The sequence below is a fragment of the Danio rerio genome, chromosome 16 (genome assembly GCF_049306965.1).
Source record: "Danio rerio strain Tuebingen ecotype United States chromosome 16, GRCz12tu, whole genome shotgun sequence".
Lineage (NCBI taxonomy): Eukaryota > Metazoa > Chordata > Actinopteri > Cypriniformes > Danionidae > Danio > Danio rerio.
This window is the reverse complement of record NC_133191.1, coordinates 56,899,779-56,919,707: the sequence shown is the minus strand read 5'-3', so window position 1 is coordinate 56,919,707 and position 19,929 is coordinate 56,899,779. Positions and strand designations below refer to the sequence as shown.

The window sequence follows — 19,929 nt, the reverse complement described above, 5'->3', positions numbered from 1 at the left end:
ATGCTGAAGTCAGAGAAATGTTAGTTGCAAACCTCCTGAATGTAATTCCTGTATTGCATTGGGGAAACGTAACCCAGAGCTCTGTCATCGAATTATTAATTTGTATCTACTAAATTACTAATATTTTTAACAGTGACGAAAAACCTCTCCTGACCTTTTCTAATTGAACACGCATGGAATTGGCTTGATATTCCAACAGCCCAAATGCTTTAAATTTACTTTACATGCACATTTACAGGGTTTAAAAACACATGCAAATGATAAACTTTGACTTCAATAATGTTAAAGTCCACAAATAGTGTGTTTTGAACTGTGGAGCTGATCAAATACAATCCTGACTCCACATTGTGTAACAGTATGTGATGTGACTAATGCAAATGCACACATTAAACATGCTAAAATCATATAATGTCATCTTTGTTGATTGTCCTGTAGCTTGCGTTTGAGAGAGATGATGCGGCGCTCACTCCGTGCTGCAGGTTTAGGCCGACATGAATCCGGACCTTCCTCCAGCGACCATCAAGACCCCGTTTCACCCCCGATAGCACCTCCTAGCTGGGTACCAGACCCTCCACCGATGGATCCTGGTCAGTTGGCTGCTTTTCTGCACTTTAACTGATGTGTTGCATGCATGCTGTAGTCTGATGTCTTACACGACCATCTTCTCTGCTAGACGGTGACATTGATTTCATCTTGGCCCCTGCAGTGGGCTCCCTCACCACTGCTTCCACAGGCACCAGCCAGGGACCCAGCACTTCCACCATCCCAGGTACGTTTAATTGCTAGGGCACTAGTTTTCAATTAGTTTTGATGCAGGATCTAGTTTTTGCATTTCAAGTGGGCACCCAATCAGAAGAGTGCTATTATAATGTCGTTGGTTGGTTTTTATAGATTTTGAAAATTAGTTGTTTATTTAAACTTTTTTTTTATATTAGTTTTTGCTTTTATTTAGCTTCTTTTAAAAAATATTTTTGTGTGTATATCTGTTTTTCATAATGTCGAAATGAACGTGTGTGTATTAATTTATTATTACTCTTTATTTATTGGTGCCTTGGTGTGTATGTTTGTAGAGTGTTTGTATGGTATGCATGTATGCATTTTTTTTTTGCATACTTGGTATTAAATTATTATTAAGTGCTAAATTAAAATCAAATGTTGCTTGTTGTGTATTCTGTCACTTTAATTATTGGTTGTATTATTTTAAATTGCATTTTATTCTCTTCTGGCTTTTTAAACTTTTATTTTGTTACCTTTTATGCACTATTGAAGTATACACTTTTAATCCATCTTAAAATTAAAATTAGTAGTGTATAAATGGTACCAAAGTCTTCGGAAATTCAAAAATACATTTTAAAATGCTCAATAGGCAATTTCACACAGCCAAAAATACATAACATATAAGAGCCAGCACACCTCTGCTAAAACTAGTAGTAGTTTGTAAGGGGTGGGACGATACAGGTAACTCACGATTCAATTCGGTGGCGATATATGACCCACGATAATGATATCACGATTTTCCATATCTACGATATTCATTATATTATGAGAAATTTCATCAACGATATATCCTGATATATGTGACTGAAAAAGGGAAAAATACCCATAAGGAAATCTTATGCATTTGTTAATGCCAACATTTCCAACATTGTGCAGAGAAATATGCATTTGAATAATAATTCACTGCATGCTGGTCTTAAATGTAAACACAGTACAGCTAGACAGATAAATCAACATGAACATTAGTTAGCATGTGTAAACCATGATACTGAAACGTCAATAGTAATTTACTGTAAAGTGCTTTATACTCTGTGCCCTCGGCATGCCAAAGGGGAGCTTTGCTTTGAACGCAGTAGTGATTGTCGTCGGACTTGGTTTGCCCTCATTATCACCTGAGAGTAGTTCATCAGGATAGCGAACGAGTTGCATTTGCAGATTCGTAGTGTTGCTGTTATATTTTATCTCTGCAAAGCAGTTCTTGCAGATTGCGTAGTTTTTAATCCAGTGCCTTTCCGTTGACTGTCTCGTAAAACTCAGTGTCTTCACACTTTAGAGTGGAAAATAGCACGTGGGTCTTTGATTTGTTTTTCATTATTTTCCACCATTCTTCTCGTTACTCTTTTTTTTTTTCCCCCCGCGCTTCTTTTCTGTTGTTGTTAGTTAACTTGTGTTCTTCACTGGTCACTGCTTCCGCCACTTTACCCCTATTTACTCAAACAGCGCCCCCATAAACGGAATGGTAGATATTGGGTAGTGACACTGACAACGGGTAAGTTAGTAATTTTGTGTAATAAAATAGCGATATTGGCGAGTAGTATCAATTATTTATTGCGAACAAGCACAACAATATATGGCAATATCTATTTTTCCTCACCCCTTCTGGACAGATGGGTGGTTCATTCCGCTTTAGCAACCCCTGAGTAATAAAGGGACTAAAGCTGAATTTATACTTTCGCCTGGCGCCGCATTGCGCACCTCCGCTAACTGCACGCGCACCCCGCGAAATGGACGAGGCTTTTTACACTTGTCGTGTTCGCTGTTGTGATATTCTTTAAAACGACATAAGGTGGTCAAAAGAAACCCACTGAAAATCATGCGGATAAACGGAGAAGTAGGAAGTTTCCGCAACTACGTCATATCATTAATATCATTCAATATTTTTAAACTAATTATTTTTATTATTATTGTAAATTATTTTAAGGATTATAAGGATTTGTAAAACCATTCAAGATTTATTTTTAATCAAACTTTGATGCATCACTTGCTTTTTGTTCATATCTCGGGCATTTTTACTAATTAAAGTTCATTAAAATTTACAACAAATACAAATATATATTTATTATGGCAAGAATAAAAGCAAAAAAAGTACACTTAGTAAAAAAAATAGATGTTTTTTTTTAGATTTAGCCCACTCCACAGTTCACACATTACTGTCTGGCTAGTTTCTATTCTCTACTAAAAAGGCAACAATGGTCCAACATTCCTGACCATTATCACCAATAAAGCCCAGAAAAACAGGCATCAGTATATTGTAAACCGATAGAATCAATTATTCATTTCCAGTCATCAAAAAAATTATTTGTTCCTTATTTATAGTTTTGTAAGTATTAAATAGTTTTAAATTTAAATTTGCAATATATAAATCAGTGTACCTGTTTCTCCAGTTTTGCCATGGCCTCTTTTGGTTTAAACAAACTTAACCTTCAGGTTTTTCTAAACCTTTTAACAAAAACGTTTTCTTTTCCCACGGCTGTTGCACTTTCTAGCAAAGAATTTTTGCTCATTAGGTTATCTCTGTGATCATGGATCATAAAGGTGCCTATACAGTCGTACTGTTTCAGACAAAATCCTCTTCAGAGGGTTTCATATTCAACTGAAATCAAACGCAGCGCCCTGCACAGTTCGCTTGAGTCTCAAAAAATGCTGTGCAAAACATCAACCAAAATGATGTCGCGCGCACCCAAACTGAACATCCGTAAACTCTGCGATGATGTCACGTTCGGCGTGCGCAGTCAGGCGAACAAGCGGACGGGTCGAGTATAAACCAGGTTTAAGCCGAAAAAAAAAATTAAACTAAACTAAAAATAACTAAACAAAAATAAAATAGAAATTAACTTAATTAAAACACAGTTTTTGTTGTTGTTGTTGTTGTTTTGTAGCCTTGTTTGCATTAACAACCATCAATCAGAACCTGTTTTTGGTTTACAATTCTTCCAAGTTGAAAACCTCTGCTCTGTTTACTCACTTAGCTCTCATTTATGAGGTTTTCCATCTGTCTCCTGTTTTCTGCAGGACCCTCCTCTGAACCATCAGTAGTGGAATCTAAAGACCGTAAGGCGAACGCACACCTGATACTGAAGCTGATGTGTGACAGCATCGTCCTGCGGCCTCATCTAAGAGAACTGCTCTCTGCCAAGTGCGAGTCCCTCCTGCTGCCCTAAATGTTCACTATGCTCATTTAAGTGTTCTTTGAGTGCTTATATTGCTGTTGTTTTATAGGGATGCTCGTGGAATGACTCCATTCATGTTAGCAGTGAGTGGCAGAGCTTACCCAGCAGCCATTACTGTCTTAGAAGCAGCACAGAAAATTGCCAAAGGTAAGGAAATGGATTAAGGCTGCAAAATGAAATCAAAATCGCGACCTTGCAAATGCTGCACATTTCATCGAGGAAGCAGTTTTCTGATCAGTAGTAAATGTCCATTTAAAGGCCAGAGGGCGTTCTTGAGCATGAGACAAATTCAAAGATTGAAATCAATAGAGTGTACAGTAGAGACCTGTACTGGGAGTACTGCAGGACCCAATGCGCAGAGTGCAGCGTGGGACAATTTGCTGCATGAATGCGTGTGGTGTGGTCTTAGTGTGTGTGTGGGTTGCGGGAGAATACAATTATTCATGGGACTCACTGGATAGAAATATCTTAAAGAGGTGGTCCACTACGATATCATATTTTAAACTTTAGTTGATGTGTAATGTAGCTGTGTGAACATAAACAGCATCTCTGAATGTAAAATGCTCAAAGTTCAGTGCAAAGGGAGACCTTGGTTTTTACAGAGTTAGCTTAGCAAAGCCTACAATGAACGAATTTTGGGGACTACAAACAAATACTTAAGGGCCTGTGAGATCACAAACATACTTTTAAGGTGCGCACACATTGCGCAGCTAAGGGGCGTGGCCAGAGGTGCTTTAATGTTACAGGAAAGAGAGCTAAAATGCCTCCAAACACTGCCGTTTCCACAGAGCTTCGTGTGTTTCTGTATTTGGGCTTCCAAAGGACATGACACAAAGACAGAAGTGCTTACAGTTTAATATTAATTGTTCAAGAGAATTATAAAACACATAGGCAGCATGATTCGACAAAACAGCTCCAGAATCTCTCAGTTCAATGCTGGATTGGGTTAAAATCTCCTCAAAGGAGCAGCTCCAACAAGCAGAATCTGTGGGCTCTGAGCCACAACCTGTAAGTGTTTTTATTTGTTAAAATTAATCATGACTAGGGCCAGACGGAATCTGCGGACGCTTTTTGCTATTTCTGTGGAGAATTTTGGTAAAAATCTGCGAATTTCTGCGGAATTATTTTGGGAGTATTCAGCGGATTATCATAATTTACACTTTATTAAATAAAAAGTGATAAATTACTGAATAAAAACTGAATAAATTCAGATTTACACATTTACTCTAGTAATTAAACAGAATTTATAATGGGCTAAAAAACTGCAGAAATCTGCAGAATTCTGCAGAAAATCTGTGGAATTCTGCGCGCGCAGATTCCGTGTGGGCCTAATCATGACTTGTACAGTGTCTAGCCTTAACGGTATGTTGTAGCAAAGATGTAAACAATGGGAAATGCTGTTTGGCACTGCTAACAATTTTGCTACCAATTCATATTTATCAGTCAAACCGCTGTACACACACACACACACACACACACACACACACACTCTTCAACAGCGCATTGCGTTCTACATATCAGCTAATGAACTCACAAAAGATATGTGAACGATTCATATTGCTTACACATGCTTATTCAGAATATATTTGAAAGACAGTGTGTAGCGTGTTGAGTTAAAAAATACAGGAGAGCTCGCCTAAACTCGTAGCAGCAGAAAAATCAATCAAGGCTCACACAGGTCGCATCCCACATCTTGTGCTTTATTTTTCTATCAACAGTATCACTGTAAATTACAGAAAATAACTTAATCCGAGCACCAGAGAGAAAAAAGAAAAAGAAACATCGGTCCCGCGCACGTGCGCTTCTCGTGTTACATGCGTCTACAGACAGTTCACACACATACACACACAATGGCGATCTCTTAAAGGAGCCGCACCCCATTTTCACTCGTTACAGACACTTGTCAGATTTTATTTTAGAGAGCAGGCAGGAGGTTGACTGACTGTTTACACAGCAAAAGTGTGCTTGACGTGACGTGGAGCCATTTGAGGGCGGGCTTTTCAGACGAACTAGGAAATATAATTTCATGTTAGCTGAGTAGCTGTGTATAATCATAGTAAGATTTATTAAAAAATAACGCGATTTCATTCAAGTGAAACATGGGCACACATTGCTTTGCATCTTATAAACACAACCAAGCCTTAAAATACATTCTGGACCACCTCTTTAAAATTAATTCACAAAAAAACAATACTGAATGTGTAGTGTTTAGTGAATACCAAGCTACTCCTGCATGGACACATTAAGTAGCCCTACATTTTTTTTCAGTTATTTCTGTTTATTTTTATGTATTTAGCTAAATATTGAAAATTGATCTATTTTTATTTATTGGTAATTAAGGATAACTTATGTTCAATGTTTGGACACATCTGAAAGCAAAAAAGACTGACGTGCTTAAGCAGTATTAGGGCAAATACTTCTGTTCGACCACTTCAGAAATTAACGTCATTATTTTGTTTCATTGCAAAATTGTTAGCCTATTTCTAACTGTTCTGACTGTATTTCTATATATTTGAAGCGCTCCTCGTTCACGTTCATCATTCCATTTAATTGAACTCAAATGAAATGTGTTTATTTATTTTCTATTTCTTTATTTATGTTGAAAAGGGAAGCAAGTGAAACAAAAAACAGTAGCTGGAAGAAGCAGTGAAAGGTCTCTAGTGCACGGTAGTAGTGGCTTAAACAGCTGTCATCATCACAGAATCATCATCTCCATTATCGGTTTCTTTATCACAAGATTAAATCATCTGCTATTTTTTTGCATCAGTGAATTATGACCTAATGTAGTTAATTCATGCTTCCTAATCTGAAAAAATATTTATGTGCATGCTGGTTGCCTTCAATTAATTTTTGCAGCAATAATATAGATGTGGGTCATCTGATTTAGATGCATGTTTCATAGCATTCAATGACCCTAAACAGAGCTTGTGTTTTTGTGCAGGTGAACCAGGTCTTGGAGAGAAAGAGGATACAGCATCTGTGTTCATGGAGATGATCTGTCCTTCAGGAACCAATCCAGACGACTCCCCACTGTACGTCCTGTGCTGTAACGACACCTGCAGCTTCACCTGGACTGGAGCAGAACACATCAACCAGGTAGAAAACTAATGAGCTCAATCAATGCAAAGATACACTGAAAATGCATACAAAAGTTTCAGATTTTATTTGTAAATTTAGAAATAGAAGTTCAAAAGTGTATGTTTTTTATATGTATGTGTATGGTCCTTTAATATATTTACTAATATTAAGTATGAATGATCTTGTTAAGCATAGTCATTGATCATAGTTCAACATTAAGTAATGCATTATTAACATCCGAAGTCGTTCTGCTTAACAATAGTTAATCCACCATGAGTTTACATGAACGTTATTTAACTTAAAAAATCTGTATTATGTATTAAAAAGGTCATATTTTGGTTTTGGGGGCCTCCAACAACAGGCTGATATGCATGCAAGGTCAAAAAACACTTTCATTGTCTTATAATATGCATTTATTTTTATGTAAGTATTCCAATAACATATGATTTGTTCAGTGATTCATTTCTTCCTAAACCCCTCCCATGTGTGATGCTGATTTTTTCGATGACCCAGTTTGTTTTGATTGGTCGGCTGGGTTCAACGTGAGACAAAAAGAAATGTCCACTACGATTATGAAGTAGCAAGAGTATAGAGTATATGTGTGAGCCCAATGCAGGAGTGCATTAAAGCAATGCAATTAAACACCAGCGTATTGCTCTGTTCTTAACCAATTGACGTGCCATGCGTATATAGGAGCATGGAAAGTAATTTTCTAGTTAATTAACATTAGCAATAGCGAAGATATACTGTAATAAATGAATTACTAATAGTTTGTTCACGTTAGTAAATACATGAACATTAACTGATGTACCATTATTTTAAAGTGTTACAGATATTTCATGTTTTTCTTTTAATAAATGTAAATATATATTATAAATAAGTTTCTTTTACTTGTATTTTTATAGCATTTGTTTTATCCAAAATACAGGAAAAAGCAGTAAAATTGGGATACATTTCTACTATTTAGAATCAGTGCTTTCTATTTAAATGGGTGTACTTTTTTGTGTAGATTTCAGCTTTGGAATCACATAAATATATTACAGTTTTAATAGCAACTGGTTATTTTAAGTGGTAAAAATGTTTTTAAATTATTTCAGAATTTTACCAGTGTGTTTCTTTTTTTAATAATAGCTTTTTTTAATTGAAAAAAAAAAACAAGGTGAATTAATACATACAACGATTTGACAAGACTTTTTCATACATTTACATTGTTTTTCTCCCATGAAAAACCCCCCTCCTCTTCAAATATTTGTAAACAAAATAAATGAATAAATAATAACAACAATTTTTTTTATTAATATCAAATGAAATATTTACATAATCACAGAGTTTTGATAGTACGGTGAGGAAGTATTTAACAGTAATGTTTGCCCATTGAGTTTGATTGCGTTATCCTTTTAGGCATAAACCTTTTCATTTCAATCTTGGTTTTAGTTTGGGGGAAGTGTTGCACCTTTTTCAAAGTATGAGATGATTGGATTGCATACTGTATAAAAACGTTTAGTAGATCCTCTAAGAGTATTTAATTTTCTCCAATCTTAAAAACAGCATCATATCACTAAACCAGTGTGAACTAAACCAGTGTGATTTACTTGATTTCCAATCAAGCAATATTCTTCTCAAACCATAAGACATGCGAAGGCATAAGTGTATTGATAATTATTAGACGTGACTGTACCTTGTTAAAGTACTCCAGAAATAGTGATCTGCCATAATTCCTTATAAACCAACATTTAAAGCTGGGCCTAATATCTTTATTATATGCTTCGGACAGAATATTAAATATAGTTTTGCAATAATCAAACAGTCTAGGGTATGGATGTCAAACTCAATTCCTGGAGGACCGCAGTCCTGCACAGTTTAGTTTCAACCCTGCTCCAACACACTTATCTGTGAGTTTCAAACAAGCCTGAAGGACTCAATTAGTTTGATCAGGTGTGTTTAATTAGGGTTGGAACTAAACTGTGCAGGGCTGCGGCCCTCCAGGAATTGAGTTTGACATCCCTGGTCTAGGGCATGCTTAAAACATCTTAGCCAAATATGCTTTAGCACACAGGTGTCAAACTCAAACCTGATCAAACTAATTGAGTCCTTCAGGCTTGTTTGAAACCTACAGGTAAGTGTGTTGGAGCAGGGTTGGAACTAAACTGTGCAGGGCTTTGGCCCTCCAGGGATTGAGTTTGACACCCCTGCTTTAGGATAATGGCTTCGCTCACATGTGTCACTTACATTTGTGTGTATCTTGGAAAGTCTACCCCTACTGTAGTAAAGTCTGTGGACCAGTGTTTCTTAATGCATTAAAATAATATGATAAGAAAATATCACTTTGGAGTGCGTCAGAACCATTTTGTATGACTAAAACTGAACTTGTCTATTTGCAGGACATCTTTGAGTGCAGAACTTGTGGCCTGCTGGAGTCGCTGTGCTGCTGCACTGAATGTGCTAGAGTCTGTCACAAGGGGCACGACTGCAAGTGAGTGATCAGCCATAATTCCTTATAAACCAACAATTTATTTACATGAACTCCACCGGTATCTTTCTTGAAGGGGATGTATTGTGAACATCGTAGTTGTTTTCTAGAACAAAAAAATTTAATTAAATAGAAATAAATATATATAGTGAAAATAATTATAGAAATTAAATTTAAAATGTAGAAAAGTTGAATTCCTTAAGCTTAGTTTAGGTTGACGAACTAAAGTTAACAAAACTCATAAGTCATATGACAATTTACTTTAAAACTAATAAAAAAAAGCAATTCAAAATGCTTTAGTATTTTGTTCATATTTTATTTAGTCTGATTATATTTGTTTTTATGTTTTTGTGTCATTTTTTTTTATAAAGTAATGTCTCCAGGTAATAGGTTTTAATTTTAGTTATTGAGCACTTTAATTTAAACAATCTAATTAGTGTCTGCCAAGTTAAAGGATACCAAAGCTACTAGATTTAGCAGTTCACTAGATTTTAAAGCAGTAATTCACATGCTCTTGTTTCTTCTCCAGACTGAAGAGGACGTCACCAACAGCTTACTGTGACTGCTGGGAGAAGTGCAAATGCAAGACTCTCATCGCAGGCCAGAAAGCGGCACGTCTGGATCTGCTCTACAGGCTGCTGACCACCACTAATCTAGTGACCACTCCTAACAGCAGGTTTGAGAACTATAGAGACCTTTAAAGGTGCTGTATGTAGGTTTTTAACTCCTCTAAAGCATAAAAATACCATAATATGTTTGTAGAGATTGATGACACACAAGTGAACACATTTGTTAATTGTAAAAGCAATGCTACAGTCAGTTATTCTCCTTTGAATTTGTGCATTTCCTGTCTGAAAGTCTGTCTTTGTTTTGATCTGTGTAACTCCGCCCACTGCCAATTAAACCAATTATATTTCAGCACTCCGTCTTGCCAGTTGATAGGAAATTATGAGATCTAATGTATTGCAGTTGCGGATATAAATATTATGAGCGTAAATCAAACCCTTGCACGTAAAATTGTAATGTGCAAAACTGAAAACTTAAAGCAGAATAAGAAACAGCGAGATTGTGTGCTGAAAGATGATAAGCGTGGATCAAAAATTATAACCGTGTTCAGACAAAATCAGTTTTTCCGCTCATATTTGTCTTCAGCGTCATCATTGGTCCACTAGTCAAGATTGACAGCTGCTGCTCTAGCCAATCAGACGAAGGGGAGTTGACGTCACTCCAATGCAGCTTGCGGCTGCTCAGTGTGGCAGTGGGGAAACATTTTTCTCCAGTAGTTTCAGATAATATGGACACTTGTGGCCACAGGGGATTCATATAAATATTCCTTATACATATAAAACATATTCCATATATACTGTATTATGCAACAGCCAGTAGATCGACCCTGCGATCACAGACGGGTGTCTAATGTTACAGTAATGTTTGTTGTTTAAATGCGTTTCCTTTTTTGATTCATGCTACTATTTAGATAAGCGACCTTGTTGTTTCTTATTCTGCATTTAGTTTTTTGCTTTTGCACGTTATAATATTACATGCGATGTGAGTTTTTAAAAAATTTATTTATGCTCATTATTTTTCTACCTACAATACTTTAGGCGGGAATTTGATCCTATAGAAAACAATTTATGTTACTTCAGCCATCCCTCAATGTTCGGACACAGCCAAAAACGTCTGGAGTAAGCAGCACCAGCCTTTGAAATGAGACACTATAATTAAAGTAAAAGAGTTATAAAATCCACATAGGGTGTTTTTATTTTTATTTAGGAGATGATAAAAACATTACACATGCAAACATTAGCTGACCAGTTATCAGTGTAGTTTTGGTTTCACACCAAACTCACTCTAGCTCACTCACCGGATGCGTTTAGCTTGAATTCAGTTATTTAAATTAGTGCGTTTGTGCCATATGCGTTGTGTATTTTACTTTATTTGTGCTGAAATGTGCCTGTGTTTACGTTTTTGCACTAACTACGCATGTAATCTACTTATGTGAATACTTAATTTTGCTTTTGACGTGCTTCTATTGGTGTCCACAATCTTGCAACCTGTGTTTGGAAAAAAAAAAAATCTGTATTTTGAATTTAGACTGCAATAACTTCTTCAACCACTATGTCAATTCATACAGCACATTAATAAGTTCGACCCCAACTTTTTGTTGTTAGATCATTTTGTGAAGTCTTTTGGAAGATATCAAATATCGGAATTCTTCATTTTGAACTCTTTCTCTCATTTGTTTGTGTCTGATAGGGGAGAGCACATCCTGCTGTTTCTGGTGCAGACTGTTGCAAGGCAGAGTGTCGAACACTGTCAGTATCGACCTCCTCGCATTCGAGAGGACAGGAACCGGAAAGCTGCCAGTGCTGAAGGTGCTTTATGGACATTTTATGACGCATCTGAGGGAAAATGAATTAAATATTTATATGATTTTGCACATGGTGAATTAATCAGATTGTGTTTGCTGTTAGTGGATCTCATGCGATTGACAGGTTGATTCTGCCCTCTTACGTGTAAATACCAATCAAAGAAAAGGATTTATTCAAAAGGCAGGGGAAGTTTATTTAATGACAAGGTATTTGCAAGGTCTTAATGTTTTAAATAATAAAAATAATACTATTTAGGCCTCACAAAGTCTTAAATTCACTGAAATATTGTCTTGTAGATCTTTTTTTAACTGGTCTTAACTTTCCTTTATGAAAAGCATCACAATCAATCCAACACACATGCTATCACCAACAACACATCTAAATTAAACTTTTAGCAAAACTCTATTCATAACTAATAATATAACTTTCTGTTGTGCATACATTGTTTTTAATGATTTTCTTTTTAAAGAAATGTATGTATACAACTAGGCTCTGCTTGTTTCGACACACTATTTAAAATGTGTCCAAGAAATAACTCATTAAAATTAGTTTTTTGAAAGGGCAAGTACTTTTTTTTAGCCATTAAAGAAATCCTTAGTGTTAAGCCATATATAAATCAGAAAATTAATTATTGGTCACATTTTATTTTAATTGTCTGTTATATCTTAATAATGAGCAGGTAATAAGCCAGCAGTAAATTATGTAAATTGTTAATTAAAATAATGTGTTTTTGAAATAGTAGTTTTTTTCTGAAGAAACGGACACACTTCGCTGTTTTGATTTTTATTGTTGTTGTTGTTTCCGCCAACAAATATTTAAAGTTTTGAAAACTTTTTTATAACTTTTAAAAGCTTTAAACTTTAAAACTTTTGATTTCAAAACTTTTCAAGTTTTACTAAGGTTACACAGATGCGATGAAAAAACCCCTCTATGCACTACCTAAAATTGAATAAGTTTGAGAATTTTATTGCTTGTAAATCTGTCTTAGGTTTCATTTGACCTTATTCTTAAATGCGGAAGTGCGCTCGTTTTTGCGATAGCTTTAGAGCTTCTGATTCAGTTGCCATATCGGAGAAATGACTAGGAATAATAAGCAGCAGAAAACGGTCTACGGAAACGGTCTTGCTCTACAAGCAAGTGTTTGAATGACTTTACATACATAGTACAATAATATAATAAAAAAATATCAGTTTGCAACATCAAGCAGCAAAACAAGCTGTTTTTAATGCCTAAAAATTAACTGAAGTGAACGAGACCGGAAGTCTCAAGCCAAAAAGATGCAAATGGATGCACCCACTCATACACGAAGGTTTGCTGTTTTGCTGATCATCAACATGTCTCTGTTTTTCTCTCAGACTCTGATATGCCAGATCATGACCTGGAACCTCCACGCTTTGCTCAGCTGGCTCTGGAGCGAGTGTTGCAGGACTGGAACGCACTGAAGTCAATGATAATGTTCGGCTCTCAGGAAAATAAAGACCCGTAAGTTGAACATTAAATATGGCCACATGATAATTTCATCATCCGCTTGTTAAGTGTGACGTCACGCGAAGCGGCTTCCGGGTCCAAGCGCTCTATTCAACTGAATGAGGAGACTCATGAAAAGGTAATAAAAAAACGTTTACAAAGCGATTTAATACTTTCAAAAATCACGATCGCAGTATATATGTCCATGCCTAATATCTGATGGCCAGAAAGTAATAAATTTTTTTATAATTTGTTAAAGTTTTGGTATTTGTTATGCAGCAAGCCCAGAGATTGTTGTGTACACTATGAATTTATATACAATTAACTTTAATGTGTGATAGGAATAAAACGTGATCATAAACGAATGATTTCTCCACTCGAATGAATGGCGTCTTGGACCCGGAAACAGTATTACATAAGTCACAAACACGTCACCACTTAACAAGCGGATAAACATACAGCATATTAAAAGGAACCTATAATGCCTTTTTTCCAAGAGGTTAAAGAAGTCTCTGATGTCTCTAGAGTTTGTTATGTGAAGTCTAACTTTGTGAAACTGACCTTTTTAGGCTTTGATCCTAATTGTGGCTTTTTGGTTACTGTTGCTTTAAATTCAAATGAGATTGGGCTCTTTTCAAAAGAGGGTGGAGCTACATATGCATGCGAGTCAGCATAGTGGCAGATTCAAAAACAAGACTAACGTCCTATGCTAATAAGAGAGGGGGACTAGTGGGCGGGGCTTTCCCCCTCTGATGACTCGTACAAAGGGAGAATGTCAATCAAAGTGTTTCTCAAGTCTGATTATAAACAATAAAATTAATACATTTTTACCATGAGATGCTGGTTATATTCACACACCGCTACAACACAACTGTGTTTAAACCCCTTATAAAAGTGATTTTTGCATGTCATATCTTTCCAGGTTAAGCGCTAGCAGCAGAATCGCTCACCTTTTACCGGAGGAGCAGATGTACCTCAACCAGCAGAGTGGCACCATCAGACTGGACTGTTTCACACACTGCCTTATTGTCAAGTGTGCACCAGACATCACTGTGAGTTAAAGAAAACTGCACTTGAGCCATCCAAGTATAGAAATGTCATATAAAATGCAGTTTTTATAATTAGACTTCTCTAAAATATGTAATGAATAAATCACGATGGACTGTTGAATTACTCGAAAAATAATGCATTATTGGGTGTATATAATATATCTGCATTTCTCTTTTTGTTCTCTAGTTCATTGACACACTGTTAGGGACCCTGGTGAAGGAGCTGCAGAATAAATACACCCCTGGCCGGCGGGAAGAGGCCATCAATGTCACACGGAGGTTCTTGCGCTCTGTGGCCAGAGTGTTTGTCATCCTCAGCGTGGAGATGGCATCTTCCAAGAAAAAGAAGTATGACTGATTTACTGTGCTTATTCTTTTGTAGTCAGTGAAGGGGTTGAGAATAGAAAAGGTTTTGTAAAATATTGACTAAAAAGGCTAAATATGAAAGGATCGGGGTTTAAAGGTTTAATTCCAGACATTGAAAGTCAGGGAGTTTTATGTATATTTTTTCAGGACATGAAATATCATGGGTTTTTGTTAGAATTTTTTTTTATTTGACATTTTTTGACATTATTTAAAAATAATTTTTTTGTTTATTTTGATATAGCAGAATGATAAACAATGCAGTATTTAAAAACAGAATTGTAATTTCCCCTGCCGTTAAATGTTCCTTTCTAATTGTCAATGGATTTTATTTTAATTCACGTTTTGCCTGTTGTTATGGTTAGTCTAACCAAATATATTAAAACATTGTTATTCTGAATATTTACAAGTAGGGCTGCACGATATATGGCTTCAGCGTTGATATTGCAATGGGATCATTCGCAATAGTCACATTTCAGGATCTGCAATGTCAAGTTCAGCTTCAGTTTATTCATCCCTCAGGAAATTTGAGTGGAATTATAGCTGTCCAAGAACTATATTGTTGAGTAATTGTGAAGTTTAACCTTAAGAGTGCTTGTTTGCTTTGTTTTTTTTAGGCCTATGACTGAAGGATTTCAAGTGCATTTAAATAATTTCTGTACAAGATTTGATCATTCATCTTATACTCGAAAACAGTTAGACTCACCAAAAAAAAAAAAACTATTTAACTCGCCTAAAAAAATCATCCCAAGCAATATAATATTAGGAGTACTTTCCAAATTTAGCTATTCAAGTCATCTGATTAAATTAGATTCATATCGCAATAAATATTGCAGAAAAAAATATTGCAACGTCTAATTTTTCCAATATCGTGCAGCCCTATCAAAAAGCATAAGATGACTAGATTCCCCCAAAACCTGTAAAGTGCTTTGAATATTTAGATAAACGCTAAATAAATCTAATTATTATTATTATTATTAATTTCCATGCTACTGTTAAAGCTAAGGTGCCTAGTTCATGGAAATTTTTCATTTTTGTCAGTGAAAATCAGGAAAAAGTCAGGGAGTTTGACGTTTTGCATAAAGTGGGATCACTGATTGTTGCTTTATGCTACAAAAATTTATGTTGACTTGTAAAAACCCTGTAAAACCTCTTATTTTCTTTAGCAACTTCATCCCTCAGCCTATTGGGAAGTGCAGGCGTGTGTTCCAGGCACTGTTGCCGTACGCAGTGGAGGAGCTCTGCAATGTGGCCGAGTCTCTGATCGTGCCGGTGCGTATGGGCATCGCTCGGCCAACAGCTCCCTTCACTCTGGCCAGTACCAGCATTGATGCAGTGCAGGGCAGTGAGGAGCTCTTCTCTGTGGAGCCTCTGCCACCTCGACCCTCCCCGGACCAGTCCAGCAGGTGAGAGACGCTTTAGTCAAACCCAAACCTGATAACACCACGATTCATTTGAAGCTTCCTGCTGTCCAGACAGTGCAGAAATCGATGTATAGCATTCATGAATTATTTCTTAGACTTTCAAAAGGCATTTCTATTCTCTCTGCAATCAATCTAGATGCCTTCGAAATATTGATAGTATGAAAAGGATATCACAAAATGATTTAGTGTGCATCTGAATCTGAGTTGAAATGTTTTCTTTTAGCTCCAGTCAGTCTGCCTCTTCATACATCATCAGGAACCCGCAGCCCCGCCGCAGCAGCCAGTCTCAGACAGCCCGCGGACGGGACGAGGAGCAGGATGATATCGTGTCTGCTGACGTAGAAGAGGTATTAACAACTATTTCAACACTTTAAAGAACCATTCATGATATTAGACTCTGTCCTTTTAATCTGCACATTTAGTCCTGCTTAGGATAGATTACATCAGTGTGACAGTAGTAGGGTTGTAATGATACTAATAATAATATATTAATAATATTATACTATTCAAAGTGGTTGATGTCATGCATATTGATATCCTGTAAGAGTATGAATTTCTGAACGGAACTGACTGTCTTTAAAAAGCCTTTGTACGATACATATATTAAAATAGTGTTTCTGCTTCTTATTTTATGTAATAGGACTCTAGTTTCACCGAGTTAGGTCAGGCCATACGTTTTTTGCTTCAACTTATGAAAGCAGCATGTATGAGGCTTATTAGTGTTTCCTTATATTTTAAATGGAAAAAGCACAAGCAAAGCCATGACATGTTTATATGAAGACATGTCTTTTATTTGCCTGATTTGACTTTAAGGTCTGTTTTAATATTTCAATTTCACATAGAAAAATGCATTAATAGCCCTATAACAGGGGGTCTGAAGTATTAAAAGTTAATAAATTGATTATGAGAAAATTAAGGCCCTTAAAAGGTATTAAAAAGTCTTCATCACATTTTACGAGATCTTAAATTTTGTTCAAGCGTTGTCCACAGTGTTTGACTCAAAAAAAAAAAAAAGCAGAAACTTTTCCTCCTAATATTAGCAACGGTGTGCTCGATCCACGTGATTGGTTCGGGCCGGGCGCATCTGGCCAAGCTCCTGGATCCAGGTAATGCCTCGTAATTTGCGACAAACGCTGGAAGGTGATGTGACGCTCTCCACATGTAGTGAAACTATAGAGCGAATCAGACGGCAAAATGGAAGAATGTAAGTTTGCATACTCCTGTTTGGAGAAAGATGAGTTTAAACAGTGGCTGAAGCCTGTCGCTGAAAACAGCCGCGTAATTTATTCTTTCAAGCTTTGTTTCTGTCTGGAGAGCGAGATTTCTCCTCCGCTTTTATCATGGACAAGCTGTGATCACCACTCCTATTTATCAGCGTCACTCATCTGTGAACAGCGCCAGAGCGTTAGAGCCATTCGCAGCCCTTTCTGTTGAGCGTGTGACCAATCATAGGGGCATAAGAACTCACTCAGAAAGAGAGCGAGATAATATTTACATTTGTTTATTTGCTATAAATACTCATGTTGTTTTGTGCATGTAGTTGATTTTTTAAAGGTGCAGTTCATATATCTGACTGCTTGTTTTAAAGGACAAAATTGTGTTACAAATAATATATAAGTATATTAATACATTAAGACAAGAATTCTTGTGCTGTGAATCAAAATATAAAATTGTGTATAGAAAGCATCGTCAATGCACCGAGATATCGAATTGAATTTAATCGATGGCATGATAATCGTTACCGAACCGTGAGACCAGTGTAGGTTCACACCTATTAACAACTGTTATTAACAACTGTTTATTAAGTGAATGGTTGGATACTGATTAGAACTTGAAGTGGTGATGATGTCTTAAAATATCCTGAGAAGGTCTTAAAGTATTGAAATTACTTTTAGGATTCCTACCCTAAATAAAAGGACACCTTTTCATTTATTGTAAATGATATAAATATGTATATAGTTCTTGTACATTGTACATAATATTTTGTAAAAAAAAAAAAAAAAAAAAAAAACTGAAAATCAAGTGTAATTAAAATCAAAATTGTACATCAAATCCAATTGTGAGTTGATCAAAGAGTTCCATCCCTGGTCAGTATTGATTTGAATTGCTACCTGGAATGTTTACCTGTACAGGTGGAGGTGGTGGAGGGTGTTGCAGGTGAGGAGGATCACCATGATGACCAGGAGGAGCAGGGAGAGGAGAACGCAGAGGCTGAAGGACAGCATGACGAGCACGATGAGGATGGTAAAACACACCATCGGTTATTAATAAAGAGGTTGAAAATATCTCTTTCATTTAATGGACCAACATTATTGTCATTCATTCATTTTCCTTCGGTTTAGTCTCTTTATTCATCAGGGGTTGCCACAGAGGAAAGAACCGCCATCTTATCTAGCATATGTTTTACACAAATGCCCTTCAGCCACAATGCATCACTGGGAAACATCCATACACACTCATACACACACACTCATACACTACGACCAATGTAGTTTATTCAATTCCCCTATAGCGCATGTGTTTGGACTGTGAGGGAAACCGGAGCACCCGGAGGAAACCCACGCCAACACGGGGAGAACATACAAACTCCACACAGAAACGCCAACTGACCCAGCCGGGACTCGAACCAGCGACCTTCTTACTGTGAGGCAACAGTGCTAACCACTGAGCCACTGTGTCACCCCACCAACATTATTTCATAATAATCGTAATGTTTAGGGAATATCAAACAGCATACATTTTTTCTATTCAATCACACCTTATTTTTAAGTTCAATTCTTGATGTTAACAAACCATGAACTCTGTCTTTACCCTCAGTCCTCCATTCGCCTCAATTGACTCTTTATTAATAGTTAGTTAGATAAAGAGGTTATTTCAAAGAGGTAGTTCATGCAGAAATGAAATGAATGTACTCTCCTTTAATTATTCCAGATTAAGTATTTAAAAGAAGATGTTTTGTAGAAAACAGTGGCCACTGATAGTAGAAAACCTTTCAAAGTAGAAAAATACTATGGGTTTTTGTATGCTATGGAAAATTCTTCATTAGACAAAAAACGGGTGTAGAACAAGTGGAAACTGAGTCAATGGAATTTTTTGAGTCAACTATCCCTTTAAATTTAGGTATTGGGTTGGATTGGGCATGTAGAATAAGGTCATACAGAAAATGTACTTTATAGCTTTAGTTTGATGCCCATATTAAGAAAATGTCCAAGACTATAAAGACACATTTAAATCATATGATATGACCATATATATCTCTTAAAGCAGCGCAAATGTTTGTGCATGCTATGATATTATCACGTATGTCTTATTGTGCAATAATCTGGCATCAAGCAACCCAGTCAGTTGTTAAGCCTGTAATGTCTCTTTACAAACAAACTTTAAAAGTAATGGATCAGAAACCAATAAGATGGCACCATTGTCAAATTCTTAAAAAAAATCATTTAAAGTTTTAGTTTTTAAAAACCACGTTTAAGGGCCTACTCACACTATGCCATCCGTACCGTGCCCAGGCCCGTTTCCCGGATCGTTTGAGAAGTGTGAGTGCGCTGAATCGGGCTCAAGCACGGTTCACTTGGCCGGCCCTGGCCCGGTTGGAAGAGGTGTGCCTGAGCGCGGTTCACTTGGGCTTTGGCACGGTACGCTTGTGTGTGAGTGCAAAACGCGCCAAAGCCCGAAACTGAAAGCGAAACGTGACTTTTAAGGGACTGTTTCATATGGATTTATTAATCATTCTTACTGTTCAGTGAACGCAAACTG

At 36.5% G+C, this 19,929-nt stretch overlaps 1 protein-coding gene across 39 annotated transcripts in view; it reads left to right on the top strand.

The window, feature by feature from the left end:
• Positions 1-19,929, top strand: part of ubr5 (ubiquitin protein ligase E3 component n-recognin 5) — a 107,494-nt gene that overhangs the window by 48,340 nt on the left and 39,225 nt on the right. For 23 of the 39 annotated variants that reach the window (XM_073924663.1, XM_073924661.1, XM_073924660.1 and 20 more), the window contains 14 exon segments: positions 436-587; positions 674-769; positions 3,790-3,913; positions 3,997-4,094; positions 6,889-7,043; positions 9,407-9,498; positions 10,025-10,171; positions 11,752-11,870; positions 13,223-13,349; positions 14,257-14,386; positions 14,571-14,731; positions 15,913-16,152; positions 16,394-16,517; positions 18,303-18,414. In XM_073924663.1, the coding sequence (XP_073780764.1) occupies positions 436-587; positions 674-769; positions 3,790-3,913; positions 3,997-4,094; positions 6,889-7,043; positions 9,407-9,498; positions 10,025-10,171; positions 11,752-11,870; positions 13,223-13,349; positions 14,257-14,386; positions 14,571-14,731; positions 15,913-16,152; positions 16,394-16,517; positions 18,303-18,414 (1,877 nt within the window). 39 annotated transcript variants of the gene reach the window in all.